This window comes from Spermophilus citellus, assembly GCF_964194105.1.
Source record: "Spermophilus citellus genome assembly, chromosome: 2".
Taxonomy (NCBI): Eukaryota; Metazoa; Chordata; class Mammalia; order Rodentia; family Sciuridae; genus Spermophilus; species Spermophilus citellus.
The window spans coordinates 33,404,936-33,432,541 of NC_138183.1; the positions used below are offsets into that span (position 1 = coordinate 33,404,936).

At 43.0% G+C, this 27,606-nt stretch overlaps 1 protein-coding gene and 1 long non-coding RNA gene across 2 annotated transcripts; one reads left to right on the forward strand and one right to left on the reverse strand.

Moving 5' to 3' along the window:
• The first annotated feature begins 822 nt into the window (after positions 1–822).
• Positions 823–18,797, forward strand: LOC308643048. The gene is made up of 3 exons (XR_014020691.1): positions 823–1,356; positions 16,443–16,547; positions 18,642–18,797. It is a non-coding gene; the product is annotated as an uncharacterized lncRNA (long non-coding RNA).
• Positions 18,798–18,932: 135 nt separating this feature from the next.
• On the reverse strand, positions 18,933–27,512 carry SEC61B (SEC61 translocon subunit beta). Its single transcript, XM_081282656.1, has 4 exons — positions 27,304–27,512; positions 27,003–27,100; positions 22,515–22,616; positions 18,933–19,219 (listed from the first exon to the last, which is right to left on the reverse strand). The coding sequence occupies exons 1-4, from the start codon at positions 27,304–27,306 to the stop codon at positions 19,132–19,134; spliced, it is 291 nt and encodes a 96-aa protein (XP_081138782.1). The 5' UTR covers positions 27,307–27,512; the 3' UTR covers positions 18,933–19,131.
• Positions 27,513–27,606: the final 94 nt, after the last annotated feature.

Here is a 27,606-nt window from a genome sequence, read left to right on the forward strand (position 1 = left end):
CCCTCTGATGTCTTCCCTTGGTCTGCTAAAAACAACTTATATTGATTTCACTAAAATTCAGTGAACACCCACCAGATGTGAGGCATTGTCCTAGACTGGGGTCAGCCAGCTACCACTTCTGGGCCAAATCAGGCTCACTGCCTGTTATGATAAAGTTTTTTTGAAACATGATTACATTCACTTGTTTACATATTGCCTTATTTGGGCTTTCATGCTGAGGGCAGTGTCAAGTACTGTGACAGGCAGTATAGTCCAAAAGCCTTAAATATTTACTACTGGGTTCTTTACAAAAAAGATTTATTGGTCCTCATGCCAGATGCTGGAGATAGTATGCAAGCAGAATAGACAGGGTCCTCTGCTACCATGAAGCCCAGAGATCAAGGCCTTGGCCATCCAGCCTTGTTCTTCCTCTGTCCTTTCTCTCATTACCCTCCGTCCATGAAGGAGACCTCTGAGAGTCCAGTGGCTCCTAGAATTTTGGAATTCATGAATCAGGAAAAATAAAATTTTTAGTGACAGAGGATAGACATAGAGTCATCAGGTAGGTACATTTTAAAAACCAATCTATCATCCACTATCACCACCCTTATATAAGGGGGAAATCTTAATATTAAAAAGCAGCCAGGATATCATCTAAAAATAATAAAGAGCAACTCGAGTTACGTTAGCTTTATGAACTTCATCATAATATTTTTACTTTTCTCCTTTTGATGTGTGACAATGTACAGTATTCACAAGTCCTTACAAGTCTGTGGCCAAGAACACAGGAGTCATTGTCTAGTCCGGGTGCCCTGGGGGTTTACTTGGTATTACCCTGATCTTCTATGACTCTTCCCCTGTGTCAGGCATCCAGAAAGCTCTTCCTCCTCCCCTCCTGCTCACTGCGCACAGTGCAGGAGTATAGGTTGGTCTAGCATCACCCAGAGTGCCTGAAGTCCAAGGAGGCATCCAGCTGTCAGAAGTACCCACGACAGATGTGGCTGCAGGCGTCTTTGTGGGCTACAGGGCAAGGCAGCTGGTCCCAGGAGTCTCCTGGCATGAGTCCCTTTCCCTTGACATGTCAGTGAGCCCACCACAGGTTGTGTTGACAGCTCTGTGGCAGAGGTTCTCACCCACATACCAGAGTCAAAGAGCACCAGCTTCCTGCCAAGTCTCTCATGTGACTGGGATGCTATGAGGGCCCCGGGTGGCCACAGTCAGCTCCCAGTCAGCAGGTAGTGGCGACAGACATTGAGGGAGGCCACCTCTTGGCAGGCAGCCCCAGGATAATGGGTACTCACTGCTCACAAGAAGCTTCTGGAATCCCCTCATACAATCCCAAGGTCTGTGGGAGATAAATCATGGCTCTATGTGAAGGTAAGCCCAGCAGTGCCTGGTGCCAAGGACATGCTTCTGCCTGACTCACTCCGAGGCGAGCACTGTCCAAGGCTCTTGGCTTCTCCTGCTCCATGATATCTGTGACCACTTGTAAAATCCTCCACCACGGGTGGGAGGTGAACCTCCAGAACCCTCTTTTTTTTTTTTTTTTTTTTCATTACAAATGGTGTGGGCTGCATGTTTCGGATAGTTTTCCACATTCAAAAATTATAGGTGTCGTTGATCTCCTGAGCTGGCCTACAGCAAAATTGTTTTGTTTCTTTGTTATTTTCATTCCATCCATTTGTGAGACGCAGGAAGGGGAAAATAAAGTTAAATTTCCAAAGGGAAACTAGAGGCCCTTGTTGAAAACTCCCCTTACACTCTTGAGGGAAACTGAGACTTGGAGGGAAGAGAATCACTCAAGACCCCAGCTGAAATTAGAGGTCAATTCTATATGGTCAGTCCAAATCTCCTCCCACTGAAAAATCCAGCTCAGCATTTCCTAAAATCCAAATTAATTTCCTTCTAGAAAGTGGGAGAGTGGTCACAGCCAGCCCAGCTTAGCTTAGCACAGTGAGGAAGGGGGGGCAGGAAAGCACAGATCCCACCGATGGTTAATGACCTACATGTACCCTTCACAGTAACATTTCTACTAGAGGCTGACAGGACAGAGCCCCAACTTTTCAATAATGACACCACAAAATATGTTCTCTAAACACTTTTGACATTGAGCCCAGATGGGGAAGCTGAGGCTTACAGAGGGAACAGGAACCTAGTGAAGGTCACACAGTCAGGTGGAAGGTGGGATTAGGGGCGAGGCCTCGGGGGTTCTGGCCAGCTCTTCCGGGCACTGGGTCAGACCATCAGCAATTGCTGTCCTGAAGCCAATGGCCAACCTTGAACTTGGGACTTCGTCTCAGCTTTCTTCTCAGAGAGTCAGCTGTTCTTTCAGACCATTTGGTGCCAGGGTGATATTGCATTCCTCTCTTTGGCCCCAGAGCCAGGGACATGCTCACTGCCTGGGCAGTAATGGGACCCTTCCCGCCACCTGATGACATCCCTGTGGCATGATTTCTGTGTTGTGGCCCTGGGAACAGCTGGCTCGGGGGCTGGCAGGCAAGGCTCTGAGTCAGGCTTGGCTAGTCCGGGAGGATCACCTGCCCTCCTGAAGGCTTGGGTTTTACTGCCCCCTCGCCTTATGTCACAGAGGACATGCTGAGCTCTCCCTGTGACTTGAGGACATGGGTCAGGCTGCCCAGGGCAGGTGGGGAGAGAACCCGAGAGCAATCCAGGCAGAGTCCCTTTCCTCAGGGCATTTTCAGGACACACAGCAGCGAGGCAGTGGTCCCAGCTCCTGTCTTTGTACAAGGAAGAACAGATGGTCTTGGCCTCAGAAGCCCCATTCCAGATCTCTGTCCAGCACGCCCTCACTCAAGAGCCTGTACAGGAAACCACAGACCAGCTCAGTACATGGTAGAGTTGAGGGCAATGCCATTCCCTACAGAAAGAGTCAGGATATCAGAAAGTACCACCCTGGCTATGGCCTAGATGCCCCAGTTGCTATAAGCCAAAGGACCTCAAATCTCATCCAGATCACACTCTTCATGGTACAGGAAAGAAAATGGAGGCCCAGAGAGGGAAAGGATCTTGCCCAAGGTCACATAGCAACTTAGAGCCAGGACTAATCTCATCCCGTAAATGTTTTCTGAGGACGGACTGACAGACCCCACCCAATGTCATGAGGAGACCATCACTGGGATCCAGCAGGTGCCCTCACAAGGTGAAAAATAAGAACAGATGCCCTGTGAAGTGTGCACCCTCTTGTCATTCAACCCCAGCTGATGGACAAGTAGGAACACATCTGGAGGAGGTGACCCAAACCAGACTTGAAGTCCCTGAAAAAGCAGTTGAGCTTGAAAAAATAAGGAAAAGCTCCTTGGTGGGCAGAAAGTTTCCCAAGACAGTCCAGGACTTCAGACCAAACAGCAGGTGTGTCATATACAGTCCAGAAGCTCATGGTGGAGCCTTGGCTCCTCTCTGCACCGTGCTGAGAAAGTCAATCATCATCTCCAACATGGACTGGTGACGTGCATCTCATACACTCACAGGACCCTTCAACACACCCAAAGGCCAATTCAAGACTCCTCAAGAGAGGCTCAGCTCCCACAAATCCAGTCTCAATCTCACCCACACATAGAGGCTGTGGCCCCTGTCAGGGAAGACACAGAACAGAGCTTATAAGAACAGTAGGCATAGAGAAAAGAGCCCTGGGCAGGAGCCAGACCAGACTGGGTTCAAGTTCTGGCTCTACCTCTTACCATCTTAGGCTTCAGCAAGAGAGTCTCTCTGAGTCCCATAATCTGAGGCCATAAATCCCCACTCCTCACAGGGTTGAGGCAAATATCAGATGACGGGGGAAAGTAAGCACCATGGAGGCTGCAATGGTTTTATAAAAAACAGTGACATGTTGAGAATTTCTGACTATTATTATTATGTCCCAGGAAGAACATGAGTGACATGACAATTGCTTTCAATAGCAAATGACCTCTGAAGAAATATTCACTAGGCACTTACTATGAGCCAGAAACAGTGCCAGCTTCTAGAGATACATACATAAATAATTCTGTCTCCTCTAAGACAAACTGCCTGGGAAGACAACTAGTAAATTATCCAATAAAGCAGAATGTGGCACTCAGAGGTATGAACAAATTACAGGGGGAGCACACAGGACAATATCCTGCCTGGGACAGGAGGCCAGGGTGAGAGTAAGGAGCAAGTGGCTTTGAAAGAGTCATTAAACTTGAAGAGGAACATTTAGGTACCCAATAACAGACCGTCACAAACATAAAACAAAAATTGACAAAACTGAGTGCCAGACACTGTGGTGCATACTATAATCCCAGTGGCTTGGGAGGCTGAGGCAGGAGGTTCATGAGTTCAAAGCCAGCCTCAGCAACAGCAAGGTACTAAGCAACTCAGTGAGACCCTGTCTCTAAATAAAACACAAAATAGGGTTGGGGATGTGGCTTAGTGGTTGAGTGCCCCTGAGTTCAATCCCCAGTACCAAAAAAAAAAAAAAAAAAAGACAAAATTGAGGAGAGAAAGAGACCATTCTACTATAACAGTTGGGAGACCACAATAGCCTACACTCTCTCCATAATGGGTAAAAACACCAGAGAGCAGATAGAGGAGTTAGCAACTTGAACACACAAAACAACCAGATTTAACAGACATCACAGAGTGCTACTCAAAAGAACAACAGAATACACACTCAAGTCAAATCACATGGAATATTCTCCAAGGCCATATGGTAGGCCATAAGAGTCAAAAGGTAGTCTCAACCCAAGTCTCCATCAATAGATGAATGGATAAAAAAAAAAAAAGTATATCCTGCAACAGAAAATGATCCAGCCTTAAAAGAAAGAAATCCTGACATATTCTACAGAATGAATGGCCTTGAAAATATTAGACAAATTGAAATAAATCAGTCACAAAAGAACAAATACTATGATTCCATTCCTATGAGATACTTTAGGGTAGCCAAGTTCTTAGAGACAGCAAGTAGGACGGTGGCTGCCAGGGGCTGGGGAGGGATGGGGAGAATGGGGAATCACTGTTTAACAGGTATAGGGTTCTAATTTTGAAAGATGAGAGAAGTTCTATGGATGGATGGTGGCAACGGTTACACAACAATGTCAATGTTAATACCACCAAATTGTATATTTAAAATGGTTAACATTAAGTATTATGTTGTGTATATTTTACCTCATTTTTTTTAAAAAAAATGATGATTATTTTTAAAAACAGAAGGAAGAGGGCATGTTCACAGCAGTCAAGTGGAGAAAAGCACCTAATAGAAGTGGCTGTGCAAAAGCACGAGGGCCAAAAGTGACTGGTACTCCTGGATGTGGCAGTGGCACCCTTATGTGTGCAAGGAATCCGGGAGCTGGAGAAGGCCCCTGAATGCCCTGCTAGGGTTTGGCTCCACTCTGTGGGCTCTGGGGATTGACACAGTCACAACCCAGGCTTAGGACACTGGGAGGAGTGTGGGGAGGGGCAACACCACCTCTAGACAGACTCCAGACAGACACGAGGAGGGAAACTTCTCAGACGGCACCAGTTCCCCAATCTGTGGTCACCCTCTGTGGTCACCATCCCAGTGCTGTGGTGAGAGTGACTCAAGCCACTTGCCTCATGGGGCCACCTAATGAAGGCAGGAGGGATTCCCCTGGAAACTTTGCTGCAGAGAAAGAGAGCGCACATAGTAGCAGCTACCTGGCAGGGCTTGGGTGGAGCGGGTTCTGCCCTGTGGTTAGTTAGCCCTACTCGGGCAGCCCCAGGGAGACTGAGCCCACAGGATTGTGTCCCATAAGCCCCGTGGTTCTTACCAACTGCAGGGCCACAAGTTCAGCTGCGCTAGCGTGCACTAGGTATGGAGGCGTGGGGGGCTCTGTGAAGTCTTTGAATCAAGCAGCAAGGGAAATTCCAGCTCTGTGGCTTAGAAGCAGGTGGCCTTGGGCAGCCCCCTGTCTCTATGTGGGTTTCAGTCACCCCTGTGTGAAATGAAGACATTAGACCTCCAAGTCCGCTGGTATGGCCCCAACACTAAGAAGGGCAGGAGGGTACAGACATTACTGCACCCGTCTTAGTAGACAAGCATGCACAGATACACACCCTACACACGCACCTCTGCTTTGGCAGCCTCTGGGGTTCTCCTCTGTGGCCTCCTTGCCCTCCCTGGCTCCAGCTTTTCCTCTTAAGAATAGGAGGAGCATTCTATGGGGCTCTGCAAACTATGTGTGGAAGGAGGGAAATGAAGCAAGACCTTTCTCAATGAACCCCCAGGTAAAATCATCTACCAAATAAAGAAAGCTCTGAGTAAAATCAGAAGCCTCTCAGCTAAAGCTAGCATGCCATTCTGCTCACTGCTTGGTCTCTCTGAAGGAAGCCATGCAGAAAGTATCACTAAACATGGAAGCAGCACTCTGTAATCCATAAAAAAATACAATTTTTATGTGTTTAAAATTTTTTAAATGTGTTTAAAGAGATGGAATATTAACAACTCTGATTTGATTGGTACACCCTGCATATATGTATTGAATCATCACATTTTACCCATAAGTTTGTAGAATTAAAATAACAAGTGTATTTTTTAAATTACAGTTAACATAAAATGTGTGTACATACAAATAAATATATAAATTATGTAATTATATTTCAAAGAAGAATTTGCTGAAAAATAGATTATCAAGAGGACACAGAAAGCTGGGATCTAATATTCCCAGCTGCTCAAGAGGCTGAGGCAGGAGAATCACTTGAGCCAGGAGCTTGGAGCCAACCTGGGCAACATAATGAGACTCTATTTAAAAAAAAAAAAAAAAAAAAAAAGGATATAGGACCCAGAATGAATGAATAAAGACAATGTGATCATCAAAAGCCATGAACTCAAATAAGAACCTAGTGGGTAAGACTCCATGAGATTACTGTGATATAATATAAACTAATAAAAGATACATAAAAATGGGGAGGAAAGATAAAGCGCTTCTTTGTGGAACGACAACTAAAAATTGCAGAAGAATGAGAAAGCAAATACCACAGGTTGGAACATGAAGGAAAAGAATCGTAAGCATGGGAGACAGAAAGTAAATGGGACCTCGGACACATGCTGAGTGGCAAATTGCATACTCCTGTGTCAAAAGATGGCCACTGCCCCACTCCATCTCTCCTCCCCACCCCCTAAAGTCTGACTGACTGTCTTCTCTCTTCGTGGTGGCTTCGCTTGCTCCCACCTGTACAAAGACATGTCCCAGGGCCCTCCAATTTAAACCAAAATCCATGGATGGGGCTCCCCGCTGGGGACAGACAGCAACATGGAACTGTGGCGCCCCATCACCTAGACAGAAACGGAAACAGGTCTTGCGGCTCCCCTGTTTGAGGCCTTGGAAACACGCCTTCTCTATGCTCCGTTATCTCACCTGTGCCACAGTGATTCAGACTCTCTCCCCGCTCACAGGGGTGCCGGGCACCCAGTTTTACCACATGAGAAGATGCGTGCAAACCTCAGCACCCCAGCCGCCACTGAAGGGGAATGGAAGCCACAGAGCCTCTCCGGAAAGGCTAGGCGCAGGGGCTGGACCTCCGCCAGGCAGGTCAAGGAAACACCTGCTTTGGAAACCTAAACAGGGCACCAAACCCTTTAAAAAAAAAGAGCCTTAGGCTGCAAGAACTGACTTAAATTACTCTTTATTGTAGCATTTCTTATATTTGAAGAAACACAAAGTTTTTATTACAGGAGAATGTGAATAGTGGCACCTGGGGACTTCTGGGGTAGAGTGTGAAGAATAGATGAGGAAAGGCAGACTTGAGAGGGAAGCCAACTTCCTTTCTCCCTTGGAGAATTTAACTTTCCTTCTCCCCCCACCCCCTACCCCCTACCCCTCTCTCCTCTATTCCCTTTCCCTCTGTGTCCTCTACCCCTTGGCTCCTCTCTCCTCCTCCCTCACCTCTCTAGCTTTTCTTCAACTGGGCAGGCAGCTTTAGGACACATGACAACACTCGTAACAATGACCTACGATCATTTCTGTCATTGAACAGTATTTCTGGTTTATAACATGCTTTCTCTTATCTGTCTTCTGATTCTCACACCCTTGGGAATAGTAATAGGAAAATAAAAGGCGACTGTAGCTGCTTCTGCCTTCTAAGGAGGGTGGTAAATTTCACATCAATGGGAAGATGAATCTCTGTGGCCCCTTGTACTTCCAGAGACTGTTAGTGGAGACAGTCGATGAAAAATCTGGCCATTTCTTCTTTCGTGGCTCCCTCCCTTCAGCAATGTGATGGCCTCTTAGTTTTAATAGAAAAATGAGCCATTGATTATGCAAAGGTAGGCCAAGAGTTGACACTGCTGGCTGCCTATCCAAACTTTACTCTTCCCTTCTCATATAGGGTCCTGATTTTTTTAGGTGTGGAAATGTGCCCAGCTTAATAATTAGATTTCTTAGCCACCCTTCCAGAGAAGAGGGCCATATGCAAACTTCTGGCCAATGGAATGAAGGAAAAAACTGACATACAGGACTTTTGCAAATACCCCCTAAAAAGTAGACTGACTCAGTGGACAAGGCCTTTACTGGTCTTCCTTCTTTCTTTGCCTAAAATATGGATGCAATGACTGGTGCTGCAACAGCTATTTTGTAATCATTAAGTTGCCTTGACTGATGACAGATTTGTGCCAAGAATGGCAAAACAGAAAAACAAGAAGAGACGTTAGTGAGCTCTAGAATGCTGCTATGGTTTGATAATTCCCCTCCAAAATTCAAGTGTTGCCAATGTGACTGTAGAAGAGGTGACCAGGTTATTAGGGCTGCTCCCTCATTCATAGAATTAAGGCTCTTTCACATTGTGTTTATCTAGTTCTCTCCCCAGCTCTGCTGCCACAGGAGGACACAGTGCTCAGCCCTTCCAGAGGATGCAGCCTCGCCAGTCAACCAAACCTGCTGGGGCCTTAACCTTGGACTTCCTAACCTCCAGAAATGTGGGATACAAATTTCTGGTTTTTTCTAAATTACTCAGTCTGTGGTGTTCTGCTACAGCAGCACAAAATACACTGAGACAAGTACTTACCTCCAGGCTTCCTTCACCTTGCTAAAGGCATTGTTTTACAGGTCTCTGTTGCAGCAAAATATAGTTTGTAAATGAAACAGAATTGATAAACTAAATTGAAGTGAAAGGCAGGGAATTTCTGGAAAAAAACTTTAGAGCACCTGCAGAAGGGTGCTCTAAAAAGTAGAGGAAACAAGCAACACTGTGGCCCAAACCTCTCCGTTTCTTCTGCTACACAAATGGCAGTGATTCCCCCTGCAAGACAGGGTGGCACATGAGAGAGCAAGTTGCTCCATCCACCAAGTGAATTCAGAAGAAAGGAGCGCTCAGAGCTGGTGAGCAGGGGAACACCCACAGCTATTCCCTTCCCTGTTATACCAGACTGCTAGGGCAGCTTGGCCTGCGACAAGGGGTGGATTTCAATCAAGACCATCTGCATCCGCTAGGACAGTTCTGCAGTAAGGAAAAGGATTACAGGGAGGAGGGACCTATTACAAATAAGGAAGCTGAGGGCCACACAGGTGAAGTGGCAGCTAGCTCCAAAACCAGCTGTTCCAAGTTCAAGGTGTGCCTTTTTCTTATTGTGCCATAGCCACAGCAGGAACTCAAGAGCAGCAGTGATTGGAGAAATAGACCAGTCACTAAGGCAACTTGATGCACCAGGTGAGTTCTAATGGCCAGTGATGGCCAATGTTATGGCCAATTCCCTTGTCATAAGCAGGTTTATGCATACATGTTCCTCTGTCTAATGCAGGTGTGCAGCCAAGCACATATAGGCATATTACGGCTCCTTGATTATTAATAAATGATTAAGGAGCACCACAGTGAAGTTTATAAATCTAGGTTTGAATCCCAGCCCTGAATTTACTACCTGTATGATCTTGAGCTAATCCCTTAACCTCTCTGAATCTCAATTTTGTCACAAGTATCAGAGAGGAAATGGCCAAATTAAGTTTTAAGGTCCAATCCTGATGTACCAACCTAAGCACTTACATAAAATATATCCTTAAAATAAGACGAGACCTATTCAGTACTGAAAATGACTTCAACATTATATTAGCATTCGCTGCATGACCATAAGAATCATTGTTTCAAAAATTGCAGTTCTTGGAACAATATGGATCTACAAGCAGATGAGCCCTGAGTGCACACTTACCTATTTCAATTCCATCCTTAAATCATCCCATTCTTGTGTTGATAAATATGACAGCACAGTTCTAACTCTTCATACTTAGGTATCTAGGTATATTTACGTTAGAAAATCTGCGTTCAACTTTGAAAATCATTTTCTTTAAGAAAAAATTAAATAGACACAATGGGAACTTAAAATTCATTCTGATACTGCCTCAATAGCACCAGAGCAGGTGACATGAAGCTAGTCACATCAGCAGGGCCACAGGAGGATTTTATTAGACAAATCAGATAGTTTACTAAAACCCCGAGGGCCTCCTCATCATAAATGCAGTTAGGCAGCCCCCAAATAATGGGGATGTGAGCACTAATCTCTTTATTCTGGCATTTAAAGAGCATAACGAGGTATCATTTATGAGTCCTCATGAACCCAGGCAAAGAGTGATTTCAATGGTTCCATGGGGATCTTTGAGGCCTTGTCTATAAAACGTGCCTAAATTAGCTGTCTTCCTCTTCATCCAGACCCTCATCTTCAGCTGCATCAGCCTCCCAAGAGCTGGCAAAGCTGAGTCAGGAGTCTGGAACCCTCACCTGTGAGAATGTCGCTCAGTTATTTGCTGAATTACCTACAAATGATTATTCGATCCTGTTCCCTGGCAGCTTGCACTACCACAGCTGCACAGGGAAAGGCTCCCTGTTCCCTGTCACTGGAAAACAGTTTAAACACATCACATCTGTCAACAGAGCTCCTGACTGACATACAAATTGACCCAAAGACAGCAGGGATTCCCCTGGAGCAGTGAGCTCCCCATCACAGGAGGTATCCAAGCAGGGTCAAAGGTCGAATAAGGGACTTTTTTGTTATCAAATAGGAGGAGGTAGGGAGGAAAGGGTGACCTAAAGGACTTTAATTTCCTTTTCAGCCCTAAAAGTTGGAAATTCACAGATTTACCTCAGACCAAATGCTACTTGGGTGTTAATAATATTTGTTAGTTAAGGCTTTTTATGTGCCAGGTACTGTACTAAACACTTCAAGTCTTTCATTTAACTCACATAAAAGTCAGCCTTCTATGTTATCTGGAATTAGATGCAATTTTCCACATGAAGGAGACTGAGGTAAGGAGGCAGCTGAGCCACAAGATCTCAGCTCATGAGTTGTCAAGAGAGCCTGAGGCCTTGGCTGAGCCCCCAGCCCTACCCCAAGCCTGCAATTTATACCTTTCTGGGTGCTTTGCCTGCACAGGGGCAGATTTACAGCAACCGCATCTCAGGAAGTGGCCAAAGCCCCAGCCTGGAGTCCTATCTCCTCCTGTGTTAACCATTTTTAGGAGTCTATACGGGGTGATAGGGCAGAGGGTAACAATTGAGGACAGGGGTCATAAGAGTACTGCATTAGGAACATAAGAAAGATGTCTGAAGATAAGAAATGGGTTTCCTAAAAGAGATGATGAAGGGAAGGGAACTGCTGGCCCAAAGTGTGTCTGTTCCTTTGAGCCACAGCCTTGGTTGCTTAGGAACCCTGGCTGAGCAGGATGCTTGAGATCAGAGTCAGCCCGTTGCCCCTCTTCACTGTCCCTCAAAGGGGAGCTACTGTTCCTAGATTCCTTCATGGCCTGAGCCCACCTGAGAAGCCTGGGATCCTCTGGCTACTCTCAAAGGCTGAAGTTAGAGTACAATGTTCAAAAAATACTCAAGAGGCTTGGTGCTGTCTCTCTCCTTCCCCCCTCTCTCCACCTCTCTCTCTGTCTTTGGGAGTAGCCTGGGATCCTCTGGCTACTCCCAAAGGCTGAATTTAGAGATAGTAGAATCTCCCCTGCCCCTCGCAAGGCAGCCCCAAGCAGCATTTATTCTCAGAAAGGCCTTGGGAAGAAGGATGGTCACTTTTCTTCCTCCCAAAGATAATTGAGGCAAAGTAAGAAAGCACCTGTGTTCAAAGGCAAATGACAACAATCAATCTCTCAGCACAGGGCCCAGCCATTAAATTCTTTGGGGAAACAACTTTAGGAGTTTAACGACAATCAAGAGAATGAAATTGAATTAAGAGAAATAGTAATTAAATCAGGAAAGAAGTTTTTGCAAAGGGGATGGTAAAGGAAATTAAAACCAGTAATGCTGAAAAATGTGGTGGGCAGAGCCGGGGAAGGGCGGGCTGTGGAGGAGAGGAGAGGGCCAACACGCCAAGCAAAGCAATCGGGGCTGGAGAGGCAAGCATTTGGCACCAAGCAAAGGGTTTGGAAATTGTTGTCCTTGAGACCAGGTGTCCAGCACTTCCAATCTGGGTCTAACTACGCACAAAACTTAATGAGGACAAGCCCTTCTGCAGGAGAATAGAAGCACCCAGTTAGATGAAGCATTTTTTTAAAAAGACAGTAAACTTGAAGCAGGGTGAGCAACTGTCCTAGTTTTCCCAGGACTGTTCCAGATTTAGCCCTCAAAAGTCCCATATCCTGGAAAATCCTCAAGTTCAGGAGGAAAACGAAGATGGTTGTCACCTTAACTTAGAAGCACACAGCCCAGGCTCCCAGCACTACTGTAGTCAGTAGCCACATGATGGGGGGTGAGTCACTCCACCTTTGTGGGCCTCAGTGTTCTCATCCATAAAATGAGGTCACGGTGGCAACCTGAACAGATTTAGAGAGAGAGACTGCTGCATGTCAAGATGTCTAGAAGAGTGTACGTGAACTAAAGCCTTGATAAATGGGAGTCAAACTGAAGAATAATGATAACAATATGCAATAAAGAGCAAACAGAACCTAAGGCATGTTTAAAATACTGTGACTGTTTCAGGGTCCCCAAGACTACCATGTGTTCAGTGATTATCCAGAATGACTCACGGGACTCAGTATATAGTTGTACTCATGGTTAAGTCTCAATGAAAGGACACACAACAGAGTACCGGAGGAAAAGGACTCAGGTGGGGTGGACAAATGCATGCACAGGCTTCCTCTACCTTGGCCTCCTGTGAGGGACACCAGCATGTTCCTTTCTCCAGAAGTGAAAAAAAGGTACAATCACCCAGGAAGCTTGCTAGGCACTCAAAACCCAGGGTTTTTATTAGTGGCTGGTCACAGAGGCCTCTTCAGACTGGAAGCTGCCAAAATTCCAAACTCTCAGAAAGAAAGCTGATGTCCAGGACAAACCACATTGTCGATCGGCCTTATCAGTTGGTAAACGGCTCAAATGCCAAATTTCCAGACACTGGGACCAACCCTGCAAAGAGGACTTCCCAAAAATAGCAAGTTATGATAACTCTCCTCAGCAAACAACCAATGGAGATCTTTCTAGGAATGCAAGGATAATATACACGAGTGCTAACTTGGATCTGCTCCCCAGGCTGCTGTTTTCCATCAAATCCTGGCTGGCCGTACCAGGTGCTCACTGGCCCAAACTCTACTGGTGGCACTATGCTTGTTAACCACTATGCTAGGATACCAAATTCTCTGACGACCAGCCAAAGCCATCTTGTTCTCTAAGTCAGAACAAGGGATTTTTCCTCCTTTCACCAACAGATGACCAAATCTCCAGACAAAACAATCTAAATAGAACTAACATTCACCTTGTACATCAACAGAGACTAGCCTGTTTACAAAGGGGCAAAAAATATATATCCATATCTAGTCAAAATGCTTGTGTTTCAGATCCAGGTTCCGCCTTTCTCAAGAGGAAGATAACTAGAATGTATAAAATCAATGATCAAAAAGTCGCTTTGAGAGAGAGAGATAATGCTGGTTTCTTATTTCTCAAGGAGAGGTGTTCAAAAAATAAGTCATCCAGGCTAAAGGTGGGGAAGAAGTTTCAGAGCAGAGATTAGGAAGCTGCATAGGAGATGCAGATGTGAAAGAACCAGGGAGACCAAGAGGGGGATTTTGAGCAGCACTGCTGGGAATTGATGGGCTTCCCTTTTAATACATTGTGTCTGAGTTTGCTAGTGCTGCCATGATGAAGTACCACTAACAGGGTGGCTGAAACAACAGACATGCACTGTCTCACAGTTCTGGAGGCTGGAAGTCCAAAGTCAAGGTGCTGGTGGGTTCGGTTCCTTCTGAGGGCTCTGAGGAAAGAGCTGCTCCTTGGCTCATAGATAATGGTCTTCCAATTCACATGCCATTCCCGATGTGGCTACTTATGTGCACACTTGCCCCTCTCAGGAGGGTTCCAGTCCTATTGGATGAGGCCCAGTTTAATTCGACTACCTCTGCAGATATCTTGTAGACAGATTAGGTCACATTCTGAGGTACTAGGGCTTATGACTTCAACATAGGAATTTGGAGGGACAAAATTTAACCCATAACAATGTGGAAAAACATAAGTAAAAATCATAATTTTAGTCACTTCTGTCAGAGAACTATTACTTGGCACACAACTTTGTACACACCATACCCCTGGAACAACTGACTTATAGAGATTATAAATAAAAGAACAAAAGAGAATAAATTCAAAACATCGTTCTGCCAGCTGCTTCTCCCTATTCTATTTCCCCTTAAATTCTCATGAACCTGTTGAGTTCCTCCTAAATTAACAAAAGTAATCCATTTCATTTTTACTAACCTTGAGGCCCTAACTCCTCTCCATGACTAACACTGCCCACCGGTGGAAACCCCCCAGTTCATCTGCTCCCGTAGCCTACCATGTAGGGGGCCAGTTGGCCACAGCCAGGCTCAAGATAATGTTCACAACACAGCACTGGGAAGAAGCCCCCAGGCAGGAAGAAAGAAGCCTAGTTCTGGCCTCTACTCTGGTATAGACATGACATAATTTCAAGTAAGCTGCTCCCTCTCTCGGCCCATCTCCTCTGTGGTACAATGGAAAAGAGCCATGAACTCTCACCTCTTCCAGCTAGGGGATCCCAGGACCCCTGAACTTTCCTCTGTTGAACAGGTGACCACACAGTATGATTTTCCAGCAGCAGTCCCTCCCATCACTGCCCACGCACTACCAACATACTAGTTCGATCTGTGGTCCCAACTACCTAATGTCACCAATGGCAGGGGGGCTTTGAAAGGGCTCCCTATCTGGTATCTCCATAATCATGTAGTTATTTATAATTGGTAGTCCCAAGTGGGAACAGGATTTTAGCATTCGAGAATGGGCTATAGACCTCCTTCCCAGGTCACTTCTAAAAATCCCACTAAGAGGGCATGGCACGTAGACCTCAGCAAAAGTTTGCTGAATGAATAAACACCATGCTTCCCCCACATCACAGAGCCATAGAATGAACACAGAAGAACTGAACTAGACAACCAGTTCCTTCACACTAAAGCTACTTAACGCCTGAAACAGATCACATGATAGTGTGGCATTTCCTTGAACTGTATTACTTTTTAAAGTGCCATTGTCAAAGTCTGTGTTGTGACACCCATCCCTTACCCACATCCCAATTCTTCAGAATTCCATCTGTGTGACTCTAGTGGGTAAGTCCAAGATGTGAAGTTAAGTCCCAGCTTTTTCACTTAACAACTGAGCAGCTTGGACTTCAGTTTACTTCTGTATAAAATGGGGCCAATAGCAAACTCCTCATTTGACTGTTAATTAAAAAAAAAAAAAAAAAAAAAAAAAAACAGCGCACAGTGCACACACCCATAGTTCCAACTACTCAGGAGACTGAGGTAGGAATACCTGAGCCCAGGAGCTTTGAGACCAGCCTGGGCAACCATTATCTCTAAAATTATTGAAAATACACACTTAACCATTAGCTACTTAATAAAGCACTATTATTTCTTTTTCCTCATCTAATCTTCCTTTTTGGTGGAAGTTAACACCCACATACTCATTTACACATAAAAACAATAAGCCCTAGAAAGGAAGTGAGTCACCCAGGATCTTGCAACTGTTAAATTGTAGGCCCAGGTCAGAAACACTTCTAAGTCCAGAAGATGGGGTACAGTAAGTTTGGAAGACCTAGAAATGCACCCAAAGAGTCAAACAAACTTGGCTCTGGCCTGAACCCTCTTCCCCCAGCATTGGAGGGAGGGACAATGGCTCTGGAGCCCACAAGAACATGGCTCCATGCATTCAGGAGCTCCACAGTTCCAAATGTTTGCTGTTCAATGAAGCCAGCTTTGTGGACATTTTCAACTTGATACCAACATTTGCATGATTTCAAAATGTTTTCCAATTCTTCCTATGGGAGCCCTGGCTCCTGGCACCTGGAGAAAAACTAAAGTATAAACTAGGAAAGGTGTGAAAACTGGAGCTACAGGCATTTTAGGCACAGAGCTGCCTCCTCCAGCCCAGATATCCTAGTCTGTCTGTCCTTCCCTAGTCTCAAGAACTTTGGACTTTTTCCCTAACACCATTTCTCCAAACCACAGTTAGAAATTAACTCACTTTCCCAATTTTGTTTAATTACTTAGAGTCAGCACCACTGGCTTGTGGATCCACTCAAAAATGATCAGAAGGATAGCCCATAGTGAAGAGTGCTGGAGAGCATTCTTTGGGCCAACATAACCTTAACTCAGGTAAACATCTAATTTGTTAGGCTTCTGGAAAAACGATGATTAGCTTATGGTTCCCTGGAGCTCAGCAAACAGTAGTCTAGAAACACCTATTTAAAAAGCAAGAGACACAAAATGTGTTTTCCACATGAAATGAAATGACTTTTCAGTCTTAAAAAAAGGATCTTGACATGGATGAATCTATAAGCAGGCTACAAAAAGACAAATACTGTGATTCCACTCATATGAGGAACATAGTCAAAATCATAAAAACAAAAAGTGGGGTGGTGGTTACCAGGGACTGTGAGAAGGGAAGCTATTGTTTAACAGGTAAAGTTTTCTTTTTGCAAGGTAGAAAGAGTTTTAGAGGTAGATGTTGGTGATGGCTGCACAACATGAATGTACTAATGCCACTGAACTGTTCTCTTAAAAATGGTAAGATGGTAAATTTTATGTGTATTTTACCACAATAAAAATTGGGGAAAAAAAAGAACAGCTTGAACACTTAAGATTCTCAGTAATGGTATTAGCATTGTACCACTGAGTCAAAAGCAGTGACATAATAGATGTTGTCTTATCTCTACACCCAACTCCCAATTTTCTTTCTCCTCCTTCTGTTGAATGAAGCATCTCCTCGTTCTGCCACTGAAAACTAGCATCTTCTTATAAATCACTGGATCAGAAAACTCAGTGGCTTTCAACTATCCATTCACTAGAGACCCTGGCTAAGCAGAGGAGTGCAACAAGGATGATGCAGCCCTTGCCACTAAAGAGCGCCCCCAAGTGGCTGCAGCATCCCCGCCTCCAGGGAAACACACACACAATTTCTTTAGCAAATTAAGGGCATAACTTTTCACCATTATTAGTACTGCCAATCTGAATATCAGGGGGAAATTCCCTTATAGATACTGTCATATTTAATTTATTCTAAATGAAATCAAGACTTTTCTCTGCATTTCAAAAATGAAGACAACTGCTTTGTGCAATAAGCAATTTGCAGGATACAAGGCAACTAGTTTTTCATCAATTATTTCCCAATAAAATGTCATTTGTTAAGATTTGTAACAGCACAGATACTAACACATTGCTCTAAGAAATGTTTTATAGCCAGATGCAGTACTGCTAAGGCAGGAGAATCTGAGTTCAAAGCCAGTCTCAGCAACTTAGCGAAGCCCTCTGCAACTCAGTGAGACCCTATCTCAAAATAAAAATATACAAATGGGTTGGGGATGTGGCTCAGTGGTTAAGCCCTGGGTTCAATCCCCAGTACCAAAAAAAAAAAAAAAAAAAAAAAAAAGTTTTATAAAGATACATACTTCATCATTTAAATTTAACACTTTGGCCACTTATGGTTCTATGGACACAGTAGGACCACACAACTACTATGTGGTTATGATTTTTTTAAAGAACTTGGATACCATTTAACTGTTCAAAGAATTTTTAAAATTGGCTTTAGTTGGCATAGTGGCACATGCCCCTAATCCCAGCTAACTGGAAGGCAGATACAAGTTCAAGACCAGGCTCATCAACAATAACTAGACTCAGTTTCAAAAAAAAAAAAAAAAAAAAAGAAAAAAGAGAAAAAAATAGGCTTAATGTATGAGAAGGATATATTTTTAAATTGTCTGTTTTTCAACATATCTCTTCATTGTTTTGTGATTTTGTTGGACAATAACAGGTCCAACAGGTTCCACCACTTCTTTGGAAATTGTGGTTTAGAGTCCTAGACTCCTGGAACGTGCTACCTTTGAGCAACTCTTGGTAATTCCTCAGGCCTAACAGTAACTGAATACTTAATCAGAGTGTGGCAGCATATGCTAAGCCAATCTTCAGAAACTTTTATTTTGGGATTGAATTATATCAACTCATTGTAGAAATGCTAATATCTCACTCTGATTATAAAGGTCTTTAATTCTCAAAGTGAAAACAAAATTGTATTTGATAAAATCTAATTTATCAAATAAATCCCTTTAAAATAGGTTTAGAAATAAGAGTTAAGTGTGCTGTACAGAATTAAGAACTGGGAGAAAGAAGAGGCAAGTTATTATCTATGGTTTTAGAGACAAAGAACAGAATGAGCAAATATTTCATCCAAGATTTCTGATTTCTGACTTCCAGGACTGTTCCCCTGTACCAGCTGCCTTTGAACACAGATCTGCCTCATGGGAGTCATAGGCACACTCCTTGCAAACTGCAGAATACCCAAAATGACAATCACCAGGACAGAAATAACTTGAAGAAAACAAGACAAGGCCAATTAAAGTATCTTGGATTTGAATGACTACAGGGTTGTATAAACTGCCAGCCCAACAAAGAACACAATCTCCACAAGACAAATTTTCTTCATACTCACTTATAAATCTAAAGGTAAAGAGAATAAAGGCCTTAACAGTGAGGCATCAGCAATGATTTCCAGTATAAATGAATTACAAAGTTTATTAGTCATAGAAAAAAATGATTCCTCAATATCAATTCTTGTTCAGTTCCCTGTAAAACAATAAGCTTACAGAAAATTTCTTTCTCATGAACAGAAAATCACTATACTTTTGGTCCAAGATATGTTGGGTTTTTTCCTTCTTCTTCAGTTGACAGATGGATGGAGCCGAATCTATGAACGAGTGTACTTGCCCCAAATGTGCAACATAAATACAGAAGCGATGAACAGAAGACTCATAACCAATACTGGAACAGGGCCACTAGAAATAAGAAGAGAAGGCATGCTTACTTTAGTGATAATATAATATTATATTTAATACTAAAAGATTGCCTAGGAGTAAAGCGGGAGGAAGGGGGAAGCACTTAAGATGCATCCAAGAGGGAAAAGGCAAGTAAACCACTTTTCTCAAATTAAGACTCATTTAAAGACAAACTTCATTGTTTACTATAATGTATTAGATATGCGAAAATGAGTATCACATTATATAATTTAAAAGTGTTTTTAAATATATGATACCATTTGATTTGTACATCAAATTCATGACAAAGGAATACAAGTATTAATCTCATTTTATAAATAAATAAAACTGAGGCTCAGAGAGATTATTATCATCCTAAAAACACACAGCCAGAAGACCAAGAGAAACTTATAGACTCAGGTGTTCTGATTCCACACATATGTTCACTTTGCCATCTCAACATTCCCATCTTCACAAAGCAAACACTCTAGGCAGCATGCAATGAGTCTGACATATATTTATATATTAATGTAGGAAGAAAAGAGATTTTACTCGTCTGCCTGTTATGGTTTGGATCTTTAATATCCCCAAAAAAGCTTTATGTGTTAGACAATAGAGGAATGTTCAGAGGTAAATGAAAAGATTATGAGAGCTATTTAACTATCACTGGATTAATCCATTTAATGGATTAATGAAGCAACTACCAGATATATTGTAGACAGGTGGGGCATGGTTAAAGGAAGAAGCTCACTGGGGTGGCGGCGTGGCCTGAACTATATCCATCCATGCCCCCTTCCGATGGCCTGCCCCCAACCACGAACTGAGCAGCTCTCCTCTACCACACCTTTCTGTCACGATGTTCTGCCTCACCTGGGGTCCAGAATGGAGTTGAACAACCATGGACTGAGACCTTTGAAACTATGAGGCCAAATAAACTTTTCCTCCTCTGAGTTGTTCTTGTCAGGTATTTTGGTCATAGCAACAAGAAGCTGATTAACACAGCCCTTCCCTAAATGGAATGTTTTTCCAATTGGGAATTGTTCATGGGTTCATTAAAGAACTCCCTGATCTTCACAAGCTATGAATGTGCATTTTAGGCCCCCACCTCTATGTCTCTTCCTGCCCATACCACTTTTGGGGAGTTCAAGATGTCTCACTTCATCTTCCAGATACAAATGGGGAGTGGAGAGTAAGAAAGACCATAGAAAAGAAATCTTCATAATCGTCAAGGCAATGGAAGAACCCCAGTGAGGTAGCAGGAGTAACAGAGACCATGACTGGACAATGAATGATGCACAGAGATTAAAGTCTTCGCTACACTACTATTTTGTTTTTCCAAAATACATACAATTAAGGGTGTAAATAAATTTAAAGGCATCTGTACAGAGACTATCCTCACACTGCACTGGATCTTACTTACTTTCTTTAAGGCAATGTTGGAGCGGCATCAGCCACAGGGCATAATGCTGAGGGAACAGCTCACAGAATTAAAGTGCTAGGACTTGGAAACCTGCTCTGTCACTCACAAGCTGTGACTGTGGCCCCCATTACTTACCTTCTTCAAGTCTGAGTTTCCTCATCTATAAAGTGGAAACAATCACAGTATCTCTCTCTTTTTTTTTTAATTTATTGTTGGTCGTTCAAAACATTACAAAGTTCTTAATATATCATATTTCACAATTTGATTCAAGTGGGTTATGATCTCCCATTTTTACCCCATATACCGATTGCTGTATCACTTATAGGATGGCTGAGGTATAAAGTACATTAACACACATACAAGACTGACGTATAGTAAGCTCTCGTAAAATGCTGTCAACATTAACTTGAAAATAACTCTGAACTCCTAGAATGAGCCAAAAACAAGCTCCAAGATGTTGCTTGACTATTCCAAGATGTAGATTTGTAGGTAAAAATTCCCAACTGTGTCCTTTCACCAAAAATACCTATTCTCAGATATGATAAGAATGTGGTATGACATCAAGGAATAGTCTCTACCAATCCTGGGGTGGGCACTCACAAGCCTGGTTGCACCACAGCAAGGAGCTCAGAGCAAGCACAGGAAGATTTACCCACCGGAAAACAGGTTTCCTACCCACTTGAGAAGGAAGAGTTTAAAATAAATCCCCTGGACATCCCAAGAGTTATCAAATTCAAAATTCCTCTCTGAAATACTCATACCAAAAGGTTGTCAGTCAGAATGATACTAACTCACATATCCCTAACTCCCTAAGTTATGTCCTAAATATATTCTTATATTTCAAATCTCCAATATAACAGGGGAAAAAATCAATACATGAATTAAACCAAATATCAAGAATTCTAGGGAAGCCCCATAAACAATCTGTAATCCAAGTAAAGCTATTAGTCCAATTAAACTAATCCAATCTGTCTCTTTTCTACCAGACATGTAAATAGCATGGGACTTAACAGAATATCTGGTTCCATCTTTTTCTGTGTCTTCAGCACGTCACTTTGCCTCTCTAAACCTGAGCTTTACCATCTCCAAATGGCATTATCTCCCACCTCACAGGACTGCTGAACAGATCAAACCAGAAAGTAGATACTCAAGTTCTTTGCAAAGCACCAAGTGCAATGCAAATGAAATTTGCCATTATTATTCCAATTCCTCACCCACTGGGTTTAGTCAGGGAAAAGATATAAGTAGCAGTGTTCTGGAGCCTACTCATCAGGAAACCTGATCTGAGACTAAGTCTGCCACAGTACCAGAAACCCTGGCAAGCAAGAAAAGCCAGGTATGGTCTCCTGGATGCCCACTTCCCATCACCTAGTGAGCACTCCCCAAGCCTGAAAACTTGGCAAGTGATTAGTTCATCTTCCCAAATCCACTCACCACCCACCAAAGGCAAGGTGACTAGAGGACTTTGGGTAACGTAATATAATGGGAAAACTTCCATTAGGCCTTAATATCAGTGAATGCCTCCAGCAGAATGCTGATAAATCACCTAATTCCTATTTGAATGGTTACTCCTACTTCTCAGTGTGGGGCAAGAACACTGAAGAAATTGAAGAGCAATCATCTAATTAAGCAGTATCCCCTCCAGTTCTCTCTGTTCCTATCACTTACTCTGACATAGCTACATGATGAGCTCCCTCTCCTTTCACTCACTCACTGAAGAGCTGTCATTCCAGGTCCTAACCTGCCAACAAGTGAAAAATAAGCAAACCAAATTGAGCCCAACTGACACAAACGAAGCTGTTGTGAGGAGCCAAGTGCCACATGTGGCAGAGACAGACAGCACTGCTCTACTCTGCCACACTGGACAGATACACAAGGTCTGCTCCCAAGACTTACACTTTGAGCCCTGGTGAATCTTCTGTGTAGAATCGCCACATCCCCCCAGTGCCTGCTGAAGTTGTGCGGCCTGCGCTCCTTGTTCCACAGCTGGCATTTTTCCTGTGAAAGAGAAAAATGTTACCAACAGATTTTTCTTGGAAATTCTTTTAATAGCATTATAACAAATGCTACCATGATGTGGTTAAAGAATCAATAAGAAAAATTTTTTTGCTATTAAGACTCAAATTCCTGCTTTTACTGTCTGATCATAACCATTATGAAGTAAGCACCTGTCTCATGGCAATATATACAATAACCCTAAAAGGTAGTTACTATTTCTCATTTCAAAAATGAGGAAGAAGGTTAAGCAAAATGTCTTAAGACCATATGCCCAGCAGGTGGCCAACAGGGAATGTGGACCCAGTTCTAACCCTAGCACCCATCCATTGCCCACCATATACAGTCTTCTAATTTGGACAGCGCATTTCAGTTTCTGTATACATGTATTTTGGTGAAGTCAAGTAATAAACCTCTGTTTTAAAATGCCCTAAATCTATATAATCAGTCTTAAAGTCCTACTTTAAAAGATATTCAAATTACTATATTTACTAAAAAAAAAGAAGAAAAAGCATAAGCTTCAGTTATATCCAGGTCCCCAAAATGGAATATATTTTATGAAAAAGAACTTTGTAATTTATTTATATACTGTCCATACATCTTGGACAGAGAGATAGGATGTGAAAAATGGAGAAAACACCCAAACAGAACTGTCCCTCCCAAAGGGACAAGGCTTATAAGATGAGGTACAGGACAGGCAGCCCTGGCAGACAGCAGACAAGCAGCATTGATACTGCTGACCAGGAACAGGCCCAGGGAGTCCATTCCCTCCTCTCTGGGGTCATCCCTCAGCCACTAGGGAACCCCACCCAGCAATTATCCACACATTATCACAATCCCAGCTGCTCATCCCCACCCTATGCTAGTATAATATGGAGGTAAGTAGTAAGTGGTGGAAGGAGAAGTCAAAAGGAATCTTTCCAGCCCTCTTATCACCAACTTAGAAGTCCTAAGTGAGCAGAAATAAAGAGCAGAGAGGGAAAACCCTGTCTTATTCCCTGCCCCCATCATTAACCAAGTCCCAATATACACTCCCTTAAAATACCATTCCAGTAGATGTAGACTGCAGGTTCTAGATTTTTGAAAAAGGGAAGAGTATATTGGGAGGAAATGCAAGTGAAAACCCAATCCCTCTTGCTTTCCTCCCAACTCTGGTCCTAATGGCCACCTCACTCTGCTTTTACATCACACTCTAAATGCAAAAAGCATTGTCTATAGCTTTCTCTACTGATGAGGGGATGAATCAAGGTCTACTTCCAGTTTGGGTTCCAGCAGGAAAAGCTACGTTCATGACATAACTCTGAAAGCAATTAGTGTCAAACAATAATTTTGGTCTATGTACTAGAGAATTATATTTCAGACACATTAATTATGGGCTACTTGGTCAACTGGGCACTTACAACTCTATTTATATAACTGTTTCTATGGAAAAACTCATTGTGAATAACAAATATAATTTACGGAATAATTCATGCACTTTGAAAAGCTTTCACTCACAAAGATAAAGCCTTTAACCCACATTGCAGGTACCTGAAACTTTCCTCCTTGTTCCGAAAGAGAAATGTGACTTAGAAGGTAAAACCCATTGTCAACAGGGTAAGTCACTGGCTCAGCCAGGACTAGGACCCACATTCTTGTCAATATTCTCTCAATTTCCTGCCTTCAAAGTTGGAATTACAGCACTCCCAGCAGAATCAGTGTAACCTCTTTAATATTTCTTACATCTGGTGGTACATGGGACAAAGCAGAGGATTTGAAAATCAGGGCCCCTAGAAATACCAAAATATAGTCAAAATACCTCATTCCATCACTAGGAACTAAGCAGAGGTTAATAACAGAGCCCACTTTAATCTCTTAAATTTCTATTTGGGATCTATTTTACCAATTCTTTCTGGCCTGTAACTGCCTTCCTCCTTCTATACCTTAACAAAATGATTTCCAGACCTATTTACACACTTTGTTCTAACACAATGACTTGCTGGCTGTTTCTCAAACAAGCCAAGTTCACTGACCTCAGTTTTATACTTAACCATTCCTTCCACCTAGAAGTCTATTCCTCTCCTGACCACTTCATGATTTGCTACCTTACTTCTTTCAGTTCTCTACTCAAATACCACTCTAAACACCCTATCTAAAAACACTATCCACCCGCACCCTATCCCTACACTCTCTATTCCCCCTCAGCTTTATTTTCTTCATAGCCTTTACTGCCTAAAATTATGTTACTTATTTGACTTGCAAAATAAATATGCCACAAATATGCTTGCAAAACAAATATATGGCATACAAGGTTCATGAGGACAAACCCTGACTATCTTGTTCACAGATATATCGTTCAAGCTACAACAGTGTTCGGCATGTAGTAGACCCCTAATAATTACTTGATGACCATCTTAATATACTACCATCTTAATATTCCTGAATCCCATTAATTCTGCTTGAATACTGTGTAGCACTTCAGAGTTCTACAGTTTTTAATGCATTATTGTTACTTTTCATCCTCACAGAAAGTTCCTTTTACTTTGTATCAAGCAGAGGAAAGACTCCAACTCCAGCCCAATATCATTTAATTCCTGTATCACTTCTATTACTTCATTCATGTAGAATGCAAATCTTCAAACTATAACAGCATTATTATTAACCATTAGCTTCAATTTTTCTCAAAAACTTACAAAATGTGAATATGTTCTTAGCCAATACTTATTACATTACATTTTTGAAGTAATACTTAACCAGGACCAAACTTGTAGAATAGACTATTGCAGGGTCTCTCAATGACATAAAAATATTCTCAAGGGCTGGGATTGTGGCTCGGAGGTAGAGTGCTTGCCTAGCATATGTGAGGCACTGGGTTCAATCCTCAGCACCACATAAAAACAAAATAAAAATATTCATCTATAAATAAAAAATAAATTTAAACAAAATGTTCTCAGTTATGGTAGCCCTACCATACTGAACCTAAAAGATGACATCAACTTTTTTTTCACAACTTTAGAAGTTGCATTTATCCACTCATGTGTTACTTCATTCTTATTTATTATGTAAAGAAGTTATGAAAATAGCACATTTATATGGATGAGTTAAACATTTGCTGTTTCTCTAAAAACTCTCAAATCGCCAAACTTCCCTGCCTCAGTACTGCCAATTCTCTCTTCAGGATACTCTTTCTGACAGGCCTATTAGAATTTCTTGTACTGAGTTGAAATATTTCATGTACTTTCAAATCATCAGTTTTAGATTTTCTTCCATAAATCTAGATTTTCTATCTTAATCATCTCTCTTCACATCCTTAAGGAGAGTTTTCATAGATCCCAAGTTCTCCTCCTCTCCAGATGCCACTTTACTAGTTACTTCAAAAATCCAAAAACAATAGGGTTACTTGATCCCTTCATTAATTCATCATTTTGTTAGGACTTATAGAAAATGGGGAGAGAGAAGACTTGTGCAGTTGCTCTATCAAAACCTAAAGGAGGAGATAAATGTGGAAACATAAATGGTCTTAAAATAACATGAACAAAATGATATTGGGGTGGGGGGATAGTAGCTACTCTGCCTACTGTCAGAGATCTCACAAGGAAATAACCTGAGCTAGTTTGGGAAAATAAATATAAACTGGGGGTGAGAAACCAAGCTAGGAGCTAGTCAGTTCAAAAAAAGATTTAAAAAAAAATTCACTAATGGTAGATTACAGAAGAGATGGAAGAGAGAGGTTAGACTGGAAAGACCACAAATCCTTGGTGTCGCTCTTTTCTAAATGATCAGCAAGGAAAAACTAACAGAGAAACTAATCAGAAGAGTAAAGCGGACTGGAAGGTGGATTGGAATGGAAATGGCTTGGACAAAAAAGTTAGCCACTAATGCAAAAGTAGATGAAAGGACACGGGAAATGGAGAAGAAATGAACTAATGAGAAGATTTTTCATGCAGGATTTAAAGCCTAGTATATGACTGCACGGAGAGCATGAGAAAAAAAATGATGCTTAAGTTTCTGGTATTGAGTGAATGACTGCATGGCAGTGCCATACGGAAGTAAGAAGACACTATGGGGGGGAGGCGGTTACAGTGAAAGGAGAAAGTTTTGCCACCAAGTTATGTTAAATTTAAGTGTGTAGGGGACCTCCTGATGGAAATGTGAGGGCAAAAGCTCAAGTTCACAGACATTAGCTTAATGACCTCATTTTTTCAAAGTTGTCCCAGATCCTATTCCAGTTTAGTTTTTATTTTTTAAGAGTGGCACCCCCTAACTGAGCTCCCTCCCAATGGTCACGTCACCTCAGGCTCATCTTGCCCTTTTAAGTTTTACTATCCAAAGGTCTCCTCCCCTTATCCAATGAATCTCAGGGCACAACTCTCCGAAGTCAGCCAGAGGGTGGGCCGCGGAGATCCTCACCTCTGCCGGACAGTGGATCCCGCCGCCCGGGCCGCCACCGCTTTGCTGGGAGAACGCCCAGAAGAGCCCACGTTAGTGCCACTGGGGGTCGGACCCGGCTGCAGAAGGAGAAAAACAAGACAGACGGTGAACGTCGCGGGCCCACCCCGGTCCGCTGGCTGACACCGCCGAGACCGGCACCCGCATTTGAAGCTTGGGGAAGCAAGGGAAGCAAGGGAACCCCGGTGGAAGAGCGAGACACAAGGCAAGAGGCAGCACTCCCGGGAGAGGCGGGACCAAAGAGAAGTCTGGGGCCGCATACCATGCTGAAGGTAGACAGGGAACTGAGGAGACGGCAGGAAAGTTGCCGGACGCGTTGAGAACCCACGGATAGAGAGACTGGCCCAGGCCCCGCCCCCAAACCTGCTGGCAGGGTCCTCGCTGACTCCAAGGACGCTAGGGTTGCCCCACGATGTGCCTGTAGAAATCCTGCTTGTAACGACTTGGCTGAGTGGAAATCACAGACCGTCAGTATCCTTTCCTTGGTTAAAAGCTTCCTTCACGGGGACAAATGTCTCCCACAGGGAGGCTCTAGCCAAGTCAGACGAGAAATTTTCTCCGGCAG

What these genes read in the sequence shown, in the direction of transcription:
- SEC61B (XM_081282656.1), bottom strand. An exon ending in GGATCCACTGTCCGGCAGAG is followed by an intron (nt 22,617 to 27,002) that starts GTGAGGATCTCC and finishes TCTCTTTCACAG; the next exon opens with GAAAAATGCCAGCTGTGGAA. An exon ending in GATTCACCAGGGCTCAAAGT is followed by an intron (nt 19,220 to 22,514) that starts GTAAGTCTTGGG and finishes TCTTATTTCTAG; the next exon opens with TGGCCCTGTTCCAGTATTGG.